This window comes from Nannobrachium achirus, assembly GCF_963921795.1.
Source record: "Nannobrachium achirus genome assembly, chromosome: 4".
Lineage (NCBI taxonomy): Eukaryota > Metazoa > Chordata > Actinopteri > Myctophiformes > Myctophidae > Nannobrachium > Nannobrachium achirus.
In genome coordinates, this window is record NC_137813.1 from 60,048,945 (window position 1) to 60,069,647 (window position 20,703).

The window sequence follows — 20,703 nt, forward strand, 5'->3', positions numbered from 1 at the left end:
TGGCGCTAGAAGAGGGCCATGTGAGAAATGGGGGGCTGGGGGTTGTGGTTTGGCAGCCAAGGAGTGTGTGTGCAAAGTTTGGCATTGATCGGGGCAACAGTGGCGGACATATATAGGGGAAAAGTGTGACGTGATGGACAGACTGACTGACTGACTGACTGACTGACTGACTGACAGACAGCCGGTGGAGGTTTTGATAGTAACTGCGACCTGACAGTCGCAATTAGCATTATAATGTCAATAGTATATGAACATGAATAAATACAAATTGAAAGAGAGGACAGTCTTGAATTAATGAAATCAATGGCTGACATGTTTATGTCAGCCATACTATCTGGCTGAGCAATAATTAACATATTGTACCTTGTTGAGAATGTGCCTTAAAGTATCTGGGTCACATAATGTTTGTGTTTTGAGAGAGGATTCCCCCGTTATTGTTTTGTTTATGAGATATTGCATATTGTGTTTAATTTTAAACAAAAACTTTCCTCATTAAGATACTAACTCCAAACATTTCCATGTGCATGCATGCCCCCCCGGGTTACCCAACATTACTCCTGAGCAGGGCAGGAATTTCAGGGAGGCCATGAAAGCCATGGCCGTCGTTGCCCCTCAGTTTGACCTCGTGCCCCTCAAACCAATGGCACTAGACCTTACCCGTTCGAAGATATGTGCTGCAAAATATGTGCAGAGTGTGGGTTATGGGGAAAGTAACTGTAACTGCATGGTGCGTGCGTGAGAATATGTGGGAGCATCATAATGTAAGGAGCAGCCCATGGAGGAGTGTATATTTATGATGGATACAAATGATTTAACAGCAAAATTAGGTGAATAGAAGTATGAGTATGTATTAGGCCCCTGCACGGGCCTAAAATGTGGGCCCGGGCCCGGCCCTGGCCCGTGGACTTCAGTCCAGGCCCGGCCCGTGGCCCGTTTGGTGCTGCTATTTAAAGCCCGAGCCCGGCCCGAAGCCCGTCACCTTATTATTAATTAATTATTTGTGTGCGCTGCGCGCTGCTGCAGCTACACTCTCAAGGGGAGTCCATGCTGTCACAGACCACCGAAATTTGCGTCGGAAAGGTCCAGTTCAACTACAAAATGACATCTCTTGCAACTTCTGAAAAGGATTACTCCTAATTTGAGTTCGGAAAGCTGCACGCACGTCAGAAAGTCGAAACTTTCCGACGAAAACTATGGTCGGAGAGGACGGAGACTGAGAGATGTATGTACAGCCCTCTATAGCTGTGCTCGTCTTGCGCTCTGATTAAAAGAAAGAAGTCAACACAACACAACACAACAGCACAGCAAGTAATTACACACACATCACATCACAACGCAAGAAATCTTCCTCCACCCACCGTTTGTTATGTTACTGTATATCTTCACAGCAATTAGATATTGATATTATTGTCGGCTTGCCGCCCGTGGCCATCTCGTAAAATACAGAGTATCGTCGCACGCATCCCGTAACTGATACGGGACTCGGGAGGTCGGGGAATCATTACAGGGCGATTTATTTGAGAAATGACGGTGAAATGGGTGAAACTGCAGTAGTGCTCCTAATGTTCTAGTCTCGCTGTGTTCGCAGAGTCGCAGAGTAGACTTGTGTGACTGTGAGAAGAAAGAAAAGCCGTCAAGCCCTCGGCTCGTTGCGGCTCTCCATTGGCTAATGTACTCATGTCACGACCAATCAGAGCCGTGGTTGCTATAGATACGGATAGAACCCATAGCCTAGAAGGCTATTAGCCTAGAAGGCTATGGGAGGCAGCACTCACTCACACACCACACTCCATTCTAGCTAAGCGCACACACAGAGACGTCATGTGTGAAATTCACAGCGCGAAATGTTCCGAGCATGGTTCTCACCAACGGGCCCTAGGCCCGTTGGTGAGTTTCGAAACGAGCCCAAGCCCGGCCCGTTTTGGCGGGCCGGGCCGGGCCCTGGTCGGGTCCCGTCGGGCTTGCAGGGGCCTAGTATGTATGTGCTTGCTCCACATAATTTTTCCATACCCGTTGGAAGATGAGACACACATCACCCGTTGCATGCGTGACCCATGCAGAGAGAGAGAGAGAGAGAGAGAGAGAGAGAGAGAGAGAGAGAGAGAGAGAGAGAGAGAGACCGAGAGAGAGAGAGAGAGAGAGAGAGAGAGAGACTGCAACATTCCTAACTGTGAGAGAGGTGTGTGTAGGCCCGGGGCTACAGATCCCATGGCCTGGAGGAACGGACCGTAACCCTGACAACAGGCTGTAGAGCTGTAGAGTGAAGAAACGCTAAAAAATAGCTAGAATTTGGGAAAAATGGAATTCGGGCTCCGTCACCGTGTGTCTAATGCTAATGGCCAATGCCATGTTAAATTTGAGATCAGTCGCTGAAGCGAGTGAATAGATAATCCATTGTGTGAGTGACCTACTGACTGACTGCTCTCCCTAATTAGTATATGGATGACATGAGGCCACAGTGGCCTTAATGCCCTGCCCATGCACACTGACTGTACCACTTTCTCCTCTGTCTCTTTCATGTCAATATGTAGTCAGTAGACACCGTTGTCTCTTTCCTCTCATGTAGACACCAGTGTTTTAACTTAACTCTCCAGAGTCCCCATCTTGAAACCAATCCAGTGTGACTTTGATTGGTGCAGGGATCAGATTGTAAATACCGGTACCATCATTGATTGCCTTCCTGCCCTCACATTTGGCCTTTGTGCCCTAAAAAAATGGACAACACCAAAGGCCAAGTGGCCTTGCCCCTAAAATGATGAAATTCTAGGCCTGCTCCTGAGACTGCATTATGTTTAAAAAAAAAACCCAAATGTAAATTAAAACTTGGACGGTACACCATGTATGCTGAATCACAAATTACACAATACAATGGCATAGTGTCAATCTTATATGAACATGTGAATAAATACAAATTGAGAGCGAGGACAGTCTTGATATAGGCTAATTGAAGTCGTACTATATGCTGATATGAATGCTAAGCGTCATATTTATCCTAATATGAAGAGACTTTAGAGTCAGGCTTCAGCTTACCTGGACCGACACAACCAGTGGCAGTCTGTACAAACAGGACCAGCAGAACTCTAATCTCACCATGTTCCACATCCTGGAGATCAGACACTACCCTAAACATATACATAGTACAGACTACAGCAATGAATATAACACAGAATAATATAATAATATATATAATATAAGAATTATTATATATTTTTTTGCACCAGCCAGAAACTGGCACATTGCCAAATGCTTTAGATGAAGGTGCAATACAAATGCTGCTTTAGATGAAGGTGCAATACAAATGCTGAGCATTTAGGCATGCCTTAATTACATTGTTTATTTCTTCAGGTTTCTATGGCTCTCGGCTCACATGGTCAATAACATCTTTTCTTACGGCTTGCATCAGCATTCGTCTATCTATACTCTATAATACACGTAGAAGTCACGTTTTTGGGTTAGGGTTAGTTATTGTTCCCATCTAGTCTGGGATCACTTCACTTTTCGGGTTTGTAACCGGTCTGGAGCGGAAACCACAAAACGTCATGTTGTAGTACTAAAAGGACTACAATTTGCCGGAAAGATCAAACCGGATTCAGTTTTAACCCAAAATATTCCCCTGCGCCCAAGGACACACTTTTAGTACCTACCTAATAAACTCCTTGATGCGGAGTAGTTTTGCTTTTGAAAAACCCTAACCCTAACCCTAACCCTATATGCATCTTTTAGTCCAACTTTTAGCGACTGGCAAGACTACACGAGGCTACTCGAGCATTTTAATAGGGATTGTGGAAACAAACGGAGGGAACCAAATCAAAGCGACGCCGCGCTTTCGGCGGAAACCAAACGGCCTGTTGTGAACGAACACCAGGGCGAGGTTAGTTCCCATCTAGTGTGTTAGGTAGAATATTCTCACCCTTCCCGCTTTTATGCAGTGCCAAAAATGTCTGGGAATTCCACTATCGTATTTCAAGTGCGTATTATTTAATTGTTGCAAGACAATAACCTACTTGACGTGTGCTCGGAAGAGCACTGCTTCTAGTTTCATGTTTTCAATTTCAGTACAGCATGAAAAAAAACACAAATTCACTGATTATCTATCTGAATCCACAGAGAAAAAAAACGATGTAAAAGGTGGGGAACAATCAAATAACTTAGTGGAAAGGGACACGAGGGACTGAACAAAAGAGCACAACTTCAAATGTATCGTCTTGGCTGCAAGTAGAAGTCACATTATATGTCCAGTTGTCCACTAATCTTTCCATCTATGAAGTCTCTTTGATCATAAAGCCACTATCATCTTTCCTTCTCACATTTCACGTGAGTATTATTTCATTGTTGCAAGACAATGTGTATGTGCAAGGAGTGGTCGTGGTGGTGAGTGCGTACCGCTCTGTGTGCAAGTCTTCTTGGGGGCACAGCTAAGGGGTGCATGTGGGTCGCCAGTTACTGGCTGCCTTTCCAACCCCTTGGCATAGATATCTTACGCAGACCGAAATGAACACGGGTTGAGTTAGTTTGGGAATTAAATAGACAAGAGTTTAGGCCTACCTTCTTTGTTTTCTTTTTTTCCTTTTTTTTTTGCCAACTGGGGAGAAACTAAACGCACATGAAGACTTCATAGACTAAATCAACGCACCATGGACCAATTGCTTAAAATCGTGGAGCAATATAGAGCTCAAATTGAGACTGTGATAAAAGGTTAAAAGAGACTTGTTGGCTGTGAAGGAGGATTCTCCCTATCCTCCCCCTACTTTAGATTACCTCTGTTGTCTGTGACTTAATGAATGTGTCCCTTTTACCTTAACTGGCGCTGTGGTAGTGCCACCTTGTACTGGCCCCAGGGTTAACATTTCAGCAACAAAGGGAGTTAATGGGACAACAGTTTAATATGCAAGCTGAGCAGGATAGCATGAGGCCAGATACTCCATATGCTATTGACAGGGCTGACGCTCACTCAACTGCTGCCCATGTTGTCATTTGAAATGTGAGGAAAGACGATAGTGGCTGTATGATCAAAGAGGCTTCATAATAATATCATAGATGGAAAGATTATAGTGCCCCCAAAATGACTTCTACTTGCAGCCAAGACAATACATTTGTATTTGTGAAAAGAGCACAAATACAAATGTATTGTCTTGGCTGCAAGTAGAAGTCATTTTGGGGGCACTATAAAAGTGCAGTCCCTTGTGTCCCTTTCGACTCAGTTATTTGATTGTTCCCCACCTTTTTCTTCTTCTCTCTGGATTCAGTGACATAATCAGTGAATTTGTGTTTTTCTTTTTCATGCTGTACTGAAACCATGACACTAGAAGCAGTGCTCTTCCAAGCACAGGTCAAGTAGGTTATTGTCTTTAATAATTCTTTAACAATGTCTTTAACAATTAAAGAATACGCACTTGAAATACGATAGTGGCTGTATGATCAAAGAGACTTCATTATCTACCTAAAATCTGAGTTCCCAGAAACTTTCGGCACTGCATAAAAGCGGGAAGGGTGAGAATATTCTACCTAACTTGATGGGAACAATGATAGAGGCCCTTAAACGTGACTTTTACATGCAGTCAAGATGAATGCTGATGCAAGCTGGAAGAAAAGATGATATTGACCATTTGAGCCGAGAGCCATAGAAACTTGAAGAACTAAACAAGGATTAAGTAATTAAGTTTCTCTGGTCTTCTACTTTCTGTGTCTTCGAAGCGTGTGGTTGTATAACAGTTTCCCATTTCCCTGCTACTCAGTGCTTAATTTGTCAAGGAATAGGTGCCGGATCCTGGGCTGGCTGTGTGCGCGGGCTGGGCGCATAAACTGTCACGCGCACCACAATTTACATTATTATTTTTTTCATCTTTTTGACCTATATTTACGCATCCAGTATAACATTAGCAGCAACAATTGGCACATATGGCACATCAGAACACGGGTAGTCAAACTATCAATTTGGAATGATCAATCTGAATAACTGGCATATTATTTTTTATTATTTTTTTATTGTTAACAAAATTCTATGACACCATGTGTGTATATAGTTTGTCTATTGTGTGTCACTGTCACCTATACAGTACCACATCAGAAACATTTAAGAAATTGAACAAAAACATGAAAATATAAAGTAAAGAAAATGCTACAGTCAAAAAGGTCTCTATTTGTATGGAAGAAAACATATATGACCAAACAGCACTATTTTGATTGACAGGGAAGGTCCCGGATCCAATGAAATAGGTGCCGGATCCAATCAAAGATGTACCCCCTCAAATTAAGCACTACTGCTACTGTAAGCTCAGAGGTCCCACCTATGCCACCCTGCCCACGGCTTCGTGTCCAGGGACTGTCCCTTGTCTCTGGGCCCCTGAATTTCTGGAGAGTTGGGATGCAGTCCCTTGGAGAGGGGTGACAGTCATGGTCACCACCTCTGCCTCTCCTGTTTCCCCTCTCTTGCCACTCTCATCATCATCATCATCATCATCATAATAACCTTTATTTCAACTTGGAGTACAATTGAAGGCCAGGCCCTCATTTTCAATGTACCGTAATTGCTGGACTATAAGCTGCACCTGAATATAAGCCGCACCTGCTAAATTTAGAACAAAAAACAAATGTTTACCTATATAAGCCGCACCTGACTATAAGCCGCAGGTGTCCTTCCTGCTTCCTGTTGAGCGCCCCTGGTGGCCGTTAGCTGTAAAAATCTATACATAAATCCTTGTTAAAGACCATTGTAAAACTAACTAACAGGCCGTTCGCTGTAAAAATCTCTAGATAAGCCGCACCGTTGTATAAGCCGCAGGATTCAAAACATGGGAAAAAAGCAGCGGCTTATAGTCCGGCAATTACGGGTAGTCTTGTTGACTCCACTGTGATGTACTTTTAAGGTGACATAAAAGTTTGTCATTTAGGGGTTCGGTGTCTCATCAGGGACATTTAGGGGTTCAGTCAGTGTCTTGGTCAAAGATGCTTCACCACTGGCAGAAGGTTGACACTTGGCAATGGTAGCCAATCAGGAGGGAATATGGGAAATGGGACAGATGCAGGTTGCTGACATGACTGTAGAGATACTGTGTACAGATTTGCGTGATTTTAGGGCAAAATCTGTAGAAGCAGTGTCCAAAAATGTGTTTGAAAAAATCGCCCTGATGGTGACACTATATTGGACAGATCCATGTTGATGACATGAGTCTAGACATAGTCTTTACCGATTTGTGTGATTTTAGGGCAAGATTTGTAGGAGCAGTTCCCAAAAAATGTGTTTAGCAAGAATTGGCCTCATGGTGGCGCTATAGAGGGCCATGTGAGAATGGGGGGTGGGGGTAGTGGTATGGCAGCCAAGGAGTGTGTGTGCAAATGTTGGCATGGATTGGGGGAACGGTGGCGGAGATATGAGAAGGGCAAAAGTGTGACGTGTGACTGACTGACTGACTGACTGACTGACTGACTGACTGACTGACTGACTGACAGACAGACAGCCGGTGGAGGGTTTGATAGTAACTGCGACCTGACGGTCGCAATCAAACCTGTGTGGGAACCTTTCAGTTCCCACACAGCTGCCTAATTTTGAACAATTGTCTTCACTAAATCACGTGGCAAGACATGCACGGCACACATATGATGAATGGGGGTAGTGGCACGTCATTGGATATGTTACACCCATTGGATGACAAAGGTATAGATAGGTATATAAACTCTCACTAGCAGGCTGTGGATACTCAAACGCAAGATACTGAAGGTAAGAGAGGCATCACATCTGCATTAGCCTCGGAAACCCAGGCTTCTTTTGGCGATAGGAAGAAGAAGAAGCCTGGGCGATCACGTTATGATCACTGTTGGAGGAAGTGTATAGAATTTCCCTAACCAATCAGAGTGCAGAGAGCGTCGCACCGAATGTGTTGACGTCATGACGCAGCAGCGTTCTCTGCGCTGAGCAGAGGAGCAGAGGGGGGTGGGGGGAGGAGAACACATGCTATTGGCCAGAGACTCGCGGAGAGATTCGCAGCGCCCGCCCATCTGCCTACACAAACTGGTCCGCGTTAGGTTAGAGTGCATCTGCATAGGCTGATGGATGTGTTCAGGAGGTTCTGTTAGTTTCTATCTTTCTATCACTACATGATTTAAGATGCTATTATCTTGCATGCGTGCAAATCTGGGAATGCTATGTGTCTGTATTTAAATGTTATAGCCTATGCTATAACATTTAAATACAATACAATGCCTATGCATTGCCGTAGTCTGTATGTACTGTATGTGCTTTTTTCTTTTTTCTTCCCTCACAGGTTTGTGTCTGATCTCCAGGATGTGGACCATGGTGAGGTTATCAGGTGTTCTGCTGGTCCTGTTCATACAGACTGCGACTTCCAGATCTGTAAACAGCCCAAGTAAACTGCCTCTTTGTCTAATAAGACTCCCTAATCGGGAGAAAAGCGACCGCCAGGTCACATGTAGACATACTGTGTACCGCTTTGCTTGATTTTAGGGCAAAATCTGTAGAAGCAGTGTCCAAAAATGTGAAAAGAATCGGCCTGATGGTGGCGGTAAATGAGACAGATCCATGTTGATGACATGCTCTAGACATACTGTGTACCGCTTTGCGTGATTTTAGGTTAAACTCTGTAGTGAGCAGAATACAAAAAAAATGTGTTTTGCAAGAATTGGCCTCATGGTGGCGCTAGAAGAGGGCCATGTGAGAAATGAGGGGTGGAGGGTGTGGTTTGGCAGCCAAGGAGTGTGTGTGCAAAGTTTGGCATGGATATAGAGGCAATTAACGGTGGCGGAGATATGAGTTGGGGAAAAATGTGACGAGACGTGACGTGACTGACTGACTGAGTTTTTGATAGTAACTTAGGATAGATATGATGCTTAACATTATATTAGGATAGATATGATGCTTAACATTATATTAGGATAGATATGATGCTTAACATTATATTAGGATAGATATGATGCTTAACATTATATTAGGATAGATATGATGCTTAACATTATATTAGGATAGATATGATGCTTAACATTCATATCGTCGTTGTCAGATAGAAACCTTGTATCTCCAAGTTTCAAATTTGTACGTTCTTTCGCAAAGTAAAGCCCTGCTTCATCATACAAGGCCGTCGCACAAAAGTAGTGAAAACGGCAAATTTACAAGCACACAACGCCTCGCACCGCGAGGCGTTGTGTGCTTGTAGACAAAGACAAAAACTGTGATTATAGTAAATTTACCCCCATTGATTCTGGATGGGGACCCAAATGCATGGCCCTGATTGGGGACCCAAATGCATGGCCCCGATTGGGGACTTTTTCTTACTGTCCTGTATCCTGTAACCTTAACTGCTGTGTGACTCTGGGTGACTGAATTTCCCCCTTGGGATAACAAAGGTATCTATCTATATATCCATCTATCTATCTATCTATCTAGTCAGCCTCCATTCTTTTCTTTTGTCTTTTCAAGACATACATGTACAGTATCCTTCCATCATGCATTTGCAGTGTTTTGTCTCTCGCGCTGTAGATTTTTCTCTATTTCATCATCCTTTGATTTTATCATTTCATCTATCTCTCTTTTAACAGCTTTCCACTCGCAAGGTTGTGAAGATGAACAACACCACAACATCCAATAACTCCATGGAGTGTGTTCTAAATGCCAGTGTGGCGGTGGTCTTCCCCTGTCTATATAGTGTCCTCTTCCTAGTGGCACTGGTACTGAACAGTCTGGCTGCATGGATCTTTTACAAGATCCCCACTACCTCCACATTTATAGTCTATCTAAAGAATGTGGTGAGTATAGGGATGTGTGTTGGAGACGTACACTGTTAGCCTTTTCACTGCAGATTTAGAGTAAAGTACTGGCAGTGCGTGTTCTATCTATCTACTGCTTTTTGGCAGTCTCTTGCTGTATTTGGAATTACAGTATATTACTGAGAATAGATGTACAGTTAAAGGTGTATTCAGTGATAATGAAAGTGGCCGGGGGTCACTGGCCTTACAGCATGGAAATGTTTAATTTTGTATAGATTTTTTTACACCATTATAATGTTCTCGTTTTGATCATTAGACCCAATCACTGAATATCGGTAGGCCTACCTCTCCAGCTTCAGGATCTGTATGATACTGATTTACTACGAGACTGTGGCATTTCAGTAGTTTAAAATCTAGGCATTTAGCAGTGACTGTGGTTCTCAAAACCTTTATTTTGACCATCATAACTAAACATTATAACATAACTAAGGCCATACTCTACCCTGATTGGTCGAGGACTGGCTGGCCACCTCTGAAAACCAAATCTAGCTATGCTCGCAACACGGGCCATGGTGGAAGTCCTTATATGGTCAGCACACATTCTAGTGAGAATGAATGGAAAATGTACCAATTATATTTTTATTTGAATAAAATACAATCACTGAATATACCTTTAAATACTGCTTTCCAGTAACTTACTGTATTCCTGTTCAAGGTTTTTCAGTAACTTAGGCCTACTGTATTCCTGATAAAGGGTTTTCAGTAACCTACTGTATTCCTTCTCAAAGTTCCTCAGTAACCTACTGTATATTATAGTATTTAAACTATATCTATGGTATGTGCAGATTCTGCAGAATGTTGAAATTGTTAAAACTGGTACAACACAGAGAAGATTAGCATTGGTCCCAATGCTAATCATCTCTGTATAGTCTCAATTTTAACAATGTCTGTGACATTCTTAACATCTAACATATAATTCACCAAATGTCTGAGTGTCTGTCTGTCACAGCGTTTCTCCTCAGTGGCTCGAGCAATTGATCTGAAATCGCATCACCATTAGCATATGAACACACCTGACATAACTGTGAAGCCCGTTTGTGACTTTCACAAATCATATGCTGTATATTAGCATTTTTATGGTGTATCTATATCTATTTAGCCTACAGTACCTTTTGTGACCACACATGTTAAGGGAGGGGCGCTGTTGTTCATAGGCCATGCACAATCACACACAAACCCACACACACACACACACACACACACACACACACACACGGGGGGGGGGGGGGGGGGAGTGTGCAGGCAGCCGGGTGGGGGGGGGGGGGGGGGGGGGAGGGGGGGGGGTTCTGGCCCTGTTACAGATGTTGTCCAAAAATCATGCAGATCGGTACACAGTATCTCTGTAGCCGTTAAATGGAACGGGTATTTCTTACATTGATGCTCCTACATATTAGCATGCAAGCACCAGTTAAAGTTACTTTCCATCCCTCATATACTGTGTGCACAGTGCACATCCCATAACCCACACACTGCACATCATTTCGGAGCTCATATCTTTGAACGGGTAAGGGCTAGTTAGAATAATACAGAGATGGTCAAAATCTCAACCTCTGTTAGAGTTCTTAGAAATGTACCTTTTCCAACCACCAAGGTGAGGGAGCTGAACCCTAACCTAGTGATAGCAGCTAGGGTTGAGGCTCAAATACTGACAAATCAAATTCTGACATAATGTCAGTCAGCTTGCCTATAGGCAGACACATGGACATGACATATTAAGCATTTTTAGCTCCCAGAAGCTTATGCCCCTAATAACTACTAGACAAATTAGACAACTAGACAAATGCTTTACCCAGAATACTTTGCTGTCTTCTTCCCAGGATGCTTTGCTGTTGAGAGCAAATTTACAGCAATTCCTGACAATAATGACATTCTCTTAAATTGCTGTAAAAAAGTAATTTTCACTCCCAGAATGCTTTGCTGTTTACAGTATAAGACTGTCTGATACTAATACAGTATAATACTGTTCCGATTTTTGCTATTAATTTACAGCAAGGGCTAACAGTGTAGGCCCTATTTGTCAGCTGCAGACCCATAGAAAAAACATTACAAAGTGATTAATAATATGATTCTTCACCAATAGGTGGTGGCCGACATGCTCATGACTCTGACCATCCCTCTCAGGGTACTACAGTATCCAGGTGTAGGCCCTTTGCGCCTGCGACTCTTCTACTGTCGATACTCAAACCCTCTGTTCTACCTCTCCATGTATGTCAGCATACTTTTTCTGGGCCTCATCAGTCTGGACCGTTACCTGAAGATAGTCCGGCTATTTGGGAGATATGCTGTGCAGAAGGTCAGGGTTGGCCAGGTGCTGAGTGCAACTGTCTGGGTAGTGATGTTATCTTCAGGGCTGCCAGTCGTCATCCTGGCTGACAAGCCACCGCAGCTCTCTGGAGGCGAACTGGCGTGCAGCGACCTGTGGAGTGGGGTTGGTCTGCAAATGTTTGAGGCAGCCCACCACGTTTTTCAGGTAATACATGGTTAACTTTGCACTGTAACTGTCTAAATGTTACTGTTGTGATATACTGTATTCCATGTTAGTCATAACCGACCCAATGTAGAATTTATTATCCCCATTACTAGGCCAGAACAGCCGAAGGTGAGGAATTATGTTTTCGTTCCTAATATGAGTCTGTTCATGAGTCTATCCGTGAGACTGTCAGTGAGTCTGTCTGTCTGTCTGTGTGCATCTAATGTTTGGCACCGCCTCTGCATGTACACCCAACATGGGCCAAACCAGGGGGTCAATTGGGTATGGCAGAGGTATGTAGATTCCATACCCTGGGTCCAGGGGTGAAAATAAAAGTTACTTTTAAATATAAATCCATGAATGTCTCTTTGTCTATCTGTGCTGGTTATTATGTTGTTAAATTACAGTAAAATAACTACAAATGCAAAACTTTACAAAATGGTCACTTTAACAAGGTATTATGATTATATTCTCCACATCTTGACAGAATAGTATATTCCCAGGTTCCGCAGGTCAGCTGCACACACAGGTGCAATGCATTATTGTTAATTGTGGCACATTTACCAACATGCCAAGTTTTGCTGCACTTGAACAACTGTTCCAGGCTGCCATATCCAGCCCAAGAAACCGTAGAAACAGGGGGGAAAACTTAATGTACTTCTTAAAATGAATGTATCGTGCCTGTTGCTAAGGTATGGCAACATGACTGGTGTAACACCAGTCATGTTGCCATACCATAGCTTTTTCTGAACTGACGCCACTGGGCCAAACATTTCAAGTCAAACTCATGGTGTCTTTGTTGTGCTTTCTATTGATGTATTGTGTGCAGGTGGTGTTCTGGAGCACACTGGTTCTGATGCTGTTCTGCTACACCTTCATCAGCAGGAAGGTGTACGAGTCATACAAAGCCTCCAGGAGCAGCTCTGAAGTGACCAGTCGCAGAACCAATGCAAAGGTCTTCGTTGTGGTCGCAGTGTTTTTCATCTGCTTCGCCCCCTTCCACTTTGTCCTTGGTCCCTACATATTGATCAAGACCCGAATCACATCCAACCACTGCAGAGCACTGTACACGGCCGACATCGCATATGAGACCACCATTTGGCTGTCGACCATGAACGTGTGTCTGGATCCACTCATCTACATATTCCTGTGCAAGATGTTCCGGAGACAACTGACAACCACGTTCAGCCGCAAGACCCTCACAAAAGGCAAAATGGACATGTGTGTCACAGTGTCGACCGCGGTTTTCCCGGTGAACCTGAGCGCAACGGTGGGGGCCGATGGGCAAGGAGGGTTGCGGAGCTTATGAGAAACAACTAAAATAAGACCTTAAAACCCGTCGAAAACAGTTGCGTGCACTAGCGCAAAATGACGATAAAGGAAATCATTAAATGGAAAACATTAAATTAACTATGAAAAGCCTATAGGCCTTAAAACCTGGCAAAAACAGTTGCGTGCATTAGCGCATGATTAGATGAGGATAAATGAAATCATGGAAAACCTTAAATTAACTTCTGAAAATGCTTCTAAGCCTACACTAGCCTACACTAGCCTACTAGTAAAACTAGTGGCCCCAAATAACGTTTAAATATCTTGCAATTGGCGATGAGTCTCTTACTTAATCGTCAGAGTGCCTCTCATTTTCAATACATAAAGGCTAAGCTATATAACCTCTCCATCATCGGCAATAGTCAGTGGTGTGTGTGTTCCCCACACTCCCAAGCCCCCACCGTTGCGCCAAGGTTCACCGGGAAAACCGCGGCCGCGTCACAGTGTGTGACAGGAAAGGCTGTTTAACTTAACTTCACATTCACCAGGCTTTCATTACAGGGGAAAGCCTGGTTGCTATCCAGAGCAATGTATTCAACCCGCGGCCAGTGGGCCGCATGCGGCCCCTACAGCATGTCTCAGCAGGTGTCTTTCTGCTTTCAGTGTGGAATCATTTGCAACAATAGGAACAAGTTAGGTTTGTTTCCAAAATGTTATTAGTAATTCTCGGTTCAAGAATTCTTGCCAGCAAAGTGAACCTGTGTTTTGTAAACCTTTTGACTGATGTTATCCGGTTGTAAGGCCGGATATCTTGGACAATATAATGTCCAATCAGACACAATTGACCATGCTTCACTTGACATCATAATTATAATTAATTGTTAACTCTTTTCTGACCTCTGAGTGGACATTATATTGTAAAGATATTTAGCCTTACAACCCGGATAAGCAGAGCCGGTTCTGGCCCCACGGGGGCCCTAAGCATGATTCTGCTATGGGGTCTTCCTGCGGGTGCGAGCGCAGTGAGCGCCCGCGAAAAAATAATAATATATTTTATCTTTTTTTAATCCATTTTATAATGGGATTTTTTTGCTGTTTTTTTTAAATATAAATAGGCCAAATTGCAGAATCGTCACGCAATGTAGCATCAAATAGCCTAACATAACAAAGGACTGTACAAATACCCCCAAATAAGCATAGATGTAGGCTATGCCAAGACGATGATCTGAAACATATTATAGTAGGCTATATAATTTGTAAATATACATATAGCACTAAATCCTCCGCCTCCCCCCCAAAAAAATATATATAAATGAATACATAAAAAACAAGAGGCAACATTTTTCTTTTGCTATTTTTGATTTGTTCTTTTCTTATATATATATAAAAAAATAAAACTTCCCCATAGGGGTGCTGGAGCACCTGCAGCACCTATAGTTCCCACGGCTATGGCCGGAGCCACCGTCTGTGCCAAAACATCACATTCACTTTCAGCTTACTACAAATGGGAGCATTTAATCTATGCACAAGGATTTAAGGATGTTATATTTATAATGATTACCAGAACATTCACTACCTGTGGCCATGGAGTACTCCGTTGCCGTTGGAACGGAAATAAACTTTTACGCGCTGTTAGACAGTGTCAAGCCTTGGCTTGGCTCCTCTCCTCTGAGGCGCAAATGACACCCCTGGTGGCGACCGAGTATTTCCCGGTGAATCTGTGCGCAATGGTGGGGGCTTAAGTGTGGAGGACACGAACCACTGACTATTGCTGATGATGGAGAGGTTATATAGCTTAGCTTTTATATTATGTTATGTAATGTAATCTTGCCGATTTAGTAAGAGACTCGTTTGCCAATTGCAAGATATTTAAAAGTTATTTGGGGCCATGATGATATCCTTTCATCCCACAACAAGGATGTATATTGTCTGTGTTATTGTTTACATCCACAATTATTCACGTGTGGCAAGATCGCGGTTCACTAGTTTTTAGTAGGCTATAGACTCGAGGTGGGTGAAGCCTTTTCAGAAGTTAATTTAATGTTTTCCATTTAATGATTTCCTTTATCCTCATCTAATCTTGCGCTTATGCACGCAACTGTTTTTGCCATGTTTTAAGGCCGTGTATGCTTTTCAGAAGTTAATTTAATGTTTTCCATTAAATGATTTCCTTTATCGTCATCTTCCGCTAATGCACGCAACTGTTTTCGCCAGGTTTTAAGGTCTTATTTTAGTTGTTTCTCATAAGCTCGCAACCCTCCTTGCCCATCGGCCCCCACCTTTGCGCACAGATTCACCGGGAAATACTCGGTCGCCCCCTGGTGCAATTGACAGATTGTTGATAGTACTGACATTGGTTCTCAGTTAATAAGTAATATATTTAGAAATGGAAGTGGTATGTCCACCCTGCAAGTTCTTTCCAATATGACTACTGCACATAGAGCCCATATTGTAAGACACACTGGGGCAAACGGGGGCAGATGGTGACATTTAGCCTACTTTCTATCATACATAAAGGCTGTGCTTCATTCTCCCTCATAGAGGGGTTGGAGGAACAGTGCGCCACAATGGAACAGGAAGAAGAAATCTGATCAGATAATTATATCCAGGTTTATATGATTTATGTCACATAATTAGTTATTCTATTTATAGTGACTCATAGGCAGTGTTGGGGTCTGTTACTCAAAAAAAGTAATGCATTACACACTACACATTACTTTAGAAAAAAAGTAATGCCTTACATTACTTGATTACTCCCTGGAGACAGTAATAAGTTACACTACTCGTTACATTACTTTTGCGTTACTCTATAAAACAATCACCTGAGATGCATTGTCAACATATTATATTCAATGTACAGTATTAGATATGTATTAGATATAATAAATATATACATCTAATATAATACAGTTATGTTCAATGAAGTGAGTCCCAGGGCTCACTGGTGGTCATTTTAGCGGAGAGGAGAGGAGAGGAGAGGAGAGGAGAGGACAGGACAGGACAGGACAGGACAGGACAGGAGAGGAGAGGAGAGGAGAGGGTCATGCCATGCCATGCCATGCCATGCCATGCCATGCCATGCCATGCCATGCCATGCCATGCCATGTGCTGTTAGTGTCACCCAGGCACAATGGGAGGCTCGGTGTACTGTCACACATTTATGAGTTACTGAAATTAACTCATAAATAGCACCGCTCACTTCACACTTGGTGTGATTTTTACCCCACTGTTTAATGTGAATACCGTTGGTGTGAAAGGTCTGTTGTCCTTTTCTGTGTTCACTCTACAGCTGGAGACCAGCAGGCACTGATTACACAGGATAATGAGCAGAATAATAGTGGTAAACATCACTATTAGGATGATTAGATAGGAGGGGAGGCAGTGACAGCTACCGGAGGAGCCGAGGCTACAGCTTTTCTAAACAGCAGGGGCGTCAATTGGGTATGGCAGGGGTATGCAGCTGCCATACCCTGGGTCCAGGTGGGAAAATAAAAGTTGATTTTAAATATAAATCCATGAATGTCTCTGTGTCTATCTGTTCTGGTTATTATGTTGTTAAATTACAGTAAAATAACTACAAATGCAAAATTTAAGAAAATTGTCACTTTAACAAGGTATTATAATTATATTCTCCAGACTTGTATTCTCCCCATCTTGACAAAATGGTATATTCCCAGGTTCCGCTGGTCAGCTGCACAGATGCATTATTGTTAACTCATCGGGTGCCCACGAGGTGTCTACACGCCAATCTCTTTGATGTCTCTGGAGGCCCAGCCGCAGTGCCCACGACGCGTTTGACGCGTTTTACTGTACTGTAGTTACTGTACATTGCTACCGCAATGAAGGATCTACCACGGTGATCAAACACCAACCATATGGGAAAAACACTACATTTCCCAAAATGCAGCGCGGTACACGTGACCAGCATGTGCCGTCTCCCTGCAGCCACTCACAAGCTTCTTCCTACTCTATCGTCCCTCTATGTATCCTAGTACGTATCATGACGAGTACTAGTATTTTCCCATGCGGAGTCTCGGCGGAGAAACGTAACATAGCGGATTCTTCTCCTATTCTAGATTTTTCAATCATCATGTTCAATGCGCGGTCCTTTCTACCTACCGTGACACAAACGCTGTGGCCCAGGTTTAGTAAAACGTGGTCCTGACTGAAAGAAAACATTATCATAAAAAGAAACAGGATATCCTGGGATTACATTTACTCGGATCATGGATACTATTTTCCCAGTAACGCAGAGGTACGTAACATGGCGGATTCCTCTCCTTTTTCAATCACCATATTCAAAACGCGAACCTTTCTACCGCCCGTGACACACGCTGTGGCGTGTGTGTCACGTAAAAAGCTGTCCTGACTGAAAGAAAAGATCATCGTGAAAATAAACTGTACATACTTGGATTACATTTACTCAACGTATTACGGATACTTTTTCTACGACGTGAAGGTACGTAAATGACGTGTTGCCATGGAGACGGTGGGCCCCTGCGAGGGTAACCCTTGAATCACCGTGGGCACCCGATGTGTTAATTAACTTTAACATGCCAAGTGCAGCTGCCATAGCCAGCCCAAGAAACCATAGAAAAAATAAAATGTACTTCTTAAGATAAATGTCTGTTGCTAAGGTATGGCAACATGACTGGTGTAGACACCAGTCATGTTGCCATACCTTAGCTTTTTCTGAACTGACGCCACTGCTAAACAGTGGCTCTCAAGCTGTTGAAGCTGTTGATCAAGTGAAGGAAGGAATGCAAGGAAACAGTGTAAAGGAGACACCCTACTTTCAAAAACAAACAAACCAACGTCACCATGTCACAAACGCTTTACTCCATGCGATGGGAGATGGGATTCAAACTCCAGGCAGCCATATCGATGCACAGCAGGCCCATTAGCAAACACACCCCAGGGAAGGAACACACACGTCGTTAAAATGTTATCTATATTTATTTAATAGTGTTTTGTGAAGAAGCACTTGTCAGACTAATGGGGCATAATGAAGTGAAATAGCAAGTCTCTGATTATTTCTCTGTAAAGCAATAAAGCTTCACTATGGTCTTTGGCTCATTGTATGATGGAGTGTTGAGCTTAAAGTGGATGACACACACAGGCACGCACACACACACACACACACACACGCACGCACACACACGCACACACACACACACACACACACACACACACACACACACACACACACATGCGCACGCACGCACACACACACACACACAAACACACACACACACACATGCGCATGCACACATACACACGCACGCATGCACACACCAACAAGACATAAAACAGCATGACATAAAAAAGGAAATTTCACACTGCCAAGTGAGGAGATTTTAGGATGCATTTAGCATGTTTGTTATGTCCTGGCAACACAGGCAGTGTGAATATTACACCCATTAGGAACACAACTCACATACTGAGAACAGCGAAGGCAACAGGAAATTAGATTGTGGGGACACCAAGGGAACGCCTCTCCCAGGCCTGGTTTGATTGAGAGCTGAGGGCAGGCATGGGTAACCGCCCGGCTCCACCGGGCACGTCGAGCGCCGCGTCAATGTCAACGCTGGGAACGCTCCCGTTCTAATTAATGAAGGGTGCTCAAATTCGCCCCGGTTCATTTTTTGACGACGCCCCACGCCGGCAAGACGCTGTCTTCTTGGTGGAGTCCTGGCCTAATGAGGGAAGGGCATGCACCTGGGTGGACAAAATGTAAAACTAACAAAGTTGCTGTGTGGACAATGCTTTCTTTCGCATCAGTGTGTTTTGGAGGTTTGTTTGGAGCCAACAAAATTGAACTTGTTTTCTTCAGTTCTTTTAATGGGACAGTTCTGTTAATGGAAAACCACGTTGGAAGGTGAAACTGCAGGCAACCTCATTGTCAGCAAACCTGGGACGGGGGCCGGTGTCCTTACACACACTAAGGAGATGTCAAGCTCTCCTTACAACGTGTTTAGGTCTATATTTGTCAGACTCATCTGCTTGCGTTTTGCTAAGAGATCTGTTATAGTTTAATACTAATTCATTTGGGAATATTCTTCCTCCATTGACTTGAATGAGAAAATGCTAAAATGAAACTTTTCCCAAATATGGAGATGACTGACATCATAAACGTCTGACATCATAGACCGCATGAGACAGACACAAATTATGTCCATAGATTGGCTTAATATTGATGAAATCAGGGATTTCCATATGTGGGCATAAAAGGGACAAGGACAGATACAGAGATCTCCATATATGGCCATTAATTTATTAGTGAATATTTTCCCCATAGACTTGAATGGGGAGAATTCAAATGGTAATTGGGACTCGCGTCACGACAACTACACTTGCAATTTCCCAAAATTGCATTCTTTCTGTTTCTATAGAGTAACAAAGTCATGACATGACGTGGAAGTAATTCCTCTATGGAGAATAACAATGAGTCATCTTAAAATCGTCTCATATAAGCATTGTGTGGTCCAAAAATAAACAAACGGTCTCCGCGATATTGTCGGGGAGGTGGCTCTGTATGGTTTATGATAGTCAGTCGCTCATATTCGAGACAGTATGTTTCTGGTGAAAATGTAACTAATTTGGCATTTTCTCACCAGCAGTTGATTCTTCATATCCATATGAGTCAAACCGCTGAGATCCTTTGTTGTGGGCTCGCCTGAAAAGCGAGAACACTATGTTATCTTCATTATTGCCAGACCCATGAAATGGGTAGGCCTACATAAGCAAATGTCGGTCTGTCTGTCCGGGTTTTCTATATAAAGGGTATATATGATGATGACATGATGATGACATGCCTACAAAAGGCATGATGTCATAAATGATGATGACAGACAGGGGGTCTGGCACAACCAGGTTGACCTGGTCTAGTTTATAGAGTTACGCCGCGTGAGTTCCGTCGCTCGTCGCAGACTGTACAAAGGCAGGGCCCTTAGCCAATGAGGTGCAATTGAGGTGTGGAATGTCTGGGAGTGGTGTTAGCTGGAGTATTGGTTGAGCTTCACATGACAGTTAGCACGCTGCAGAGTATAGTCACGAGTGAGCCCACACTGTTTCGTAGGAACAGTATCTCTAGTTTATGTTTGGAACACGGTTCTTATATGATGTGATATGAAAAAAGGTCTGGGAATTCAGAATGGGGGGAAAATCTAACCTTGGTTCGAAGTGAA

General features: G+C 43.3%; 2 protein-coding genes across 2 annotated transcripts in view; both read left to right on the forward strand.

Moving 5' to 3' along the window:
• LOC308283962 (histone H3.2) overlaps window positions 1–20,703 on the forward strand; it is a gene marked incomplete at its 3' end in the record, with an annotated part of 144,177 nt that overhangs the window by 81,309 nt on the left and 42,165 nt on the right. The window lies entirely within an intron of this gene.
• LOC308283047 (P2Y purinoceptor 13-like) lies at window positions 9,574–16,826 on the forward strand (the record flags this gene model as incomplete). The annotated part of the gene is made up of 4 exons (XM_080723434.1): window positions 9,574–9,756; window positions 11,858–12,247; window positions 13,077–13,499; window positions 16,806–16,826. The coding sequence occupies 4 exons, from the start codon at window positions 9,574–9,576 to the stop codon at window positions 16,824–16,826; spliced, it is 1,017 nt and encodes a 338-aa protein (XP_080579560.1).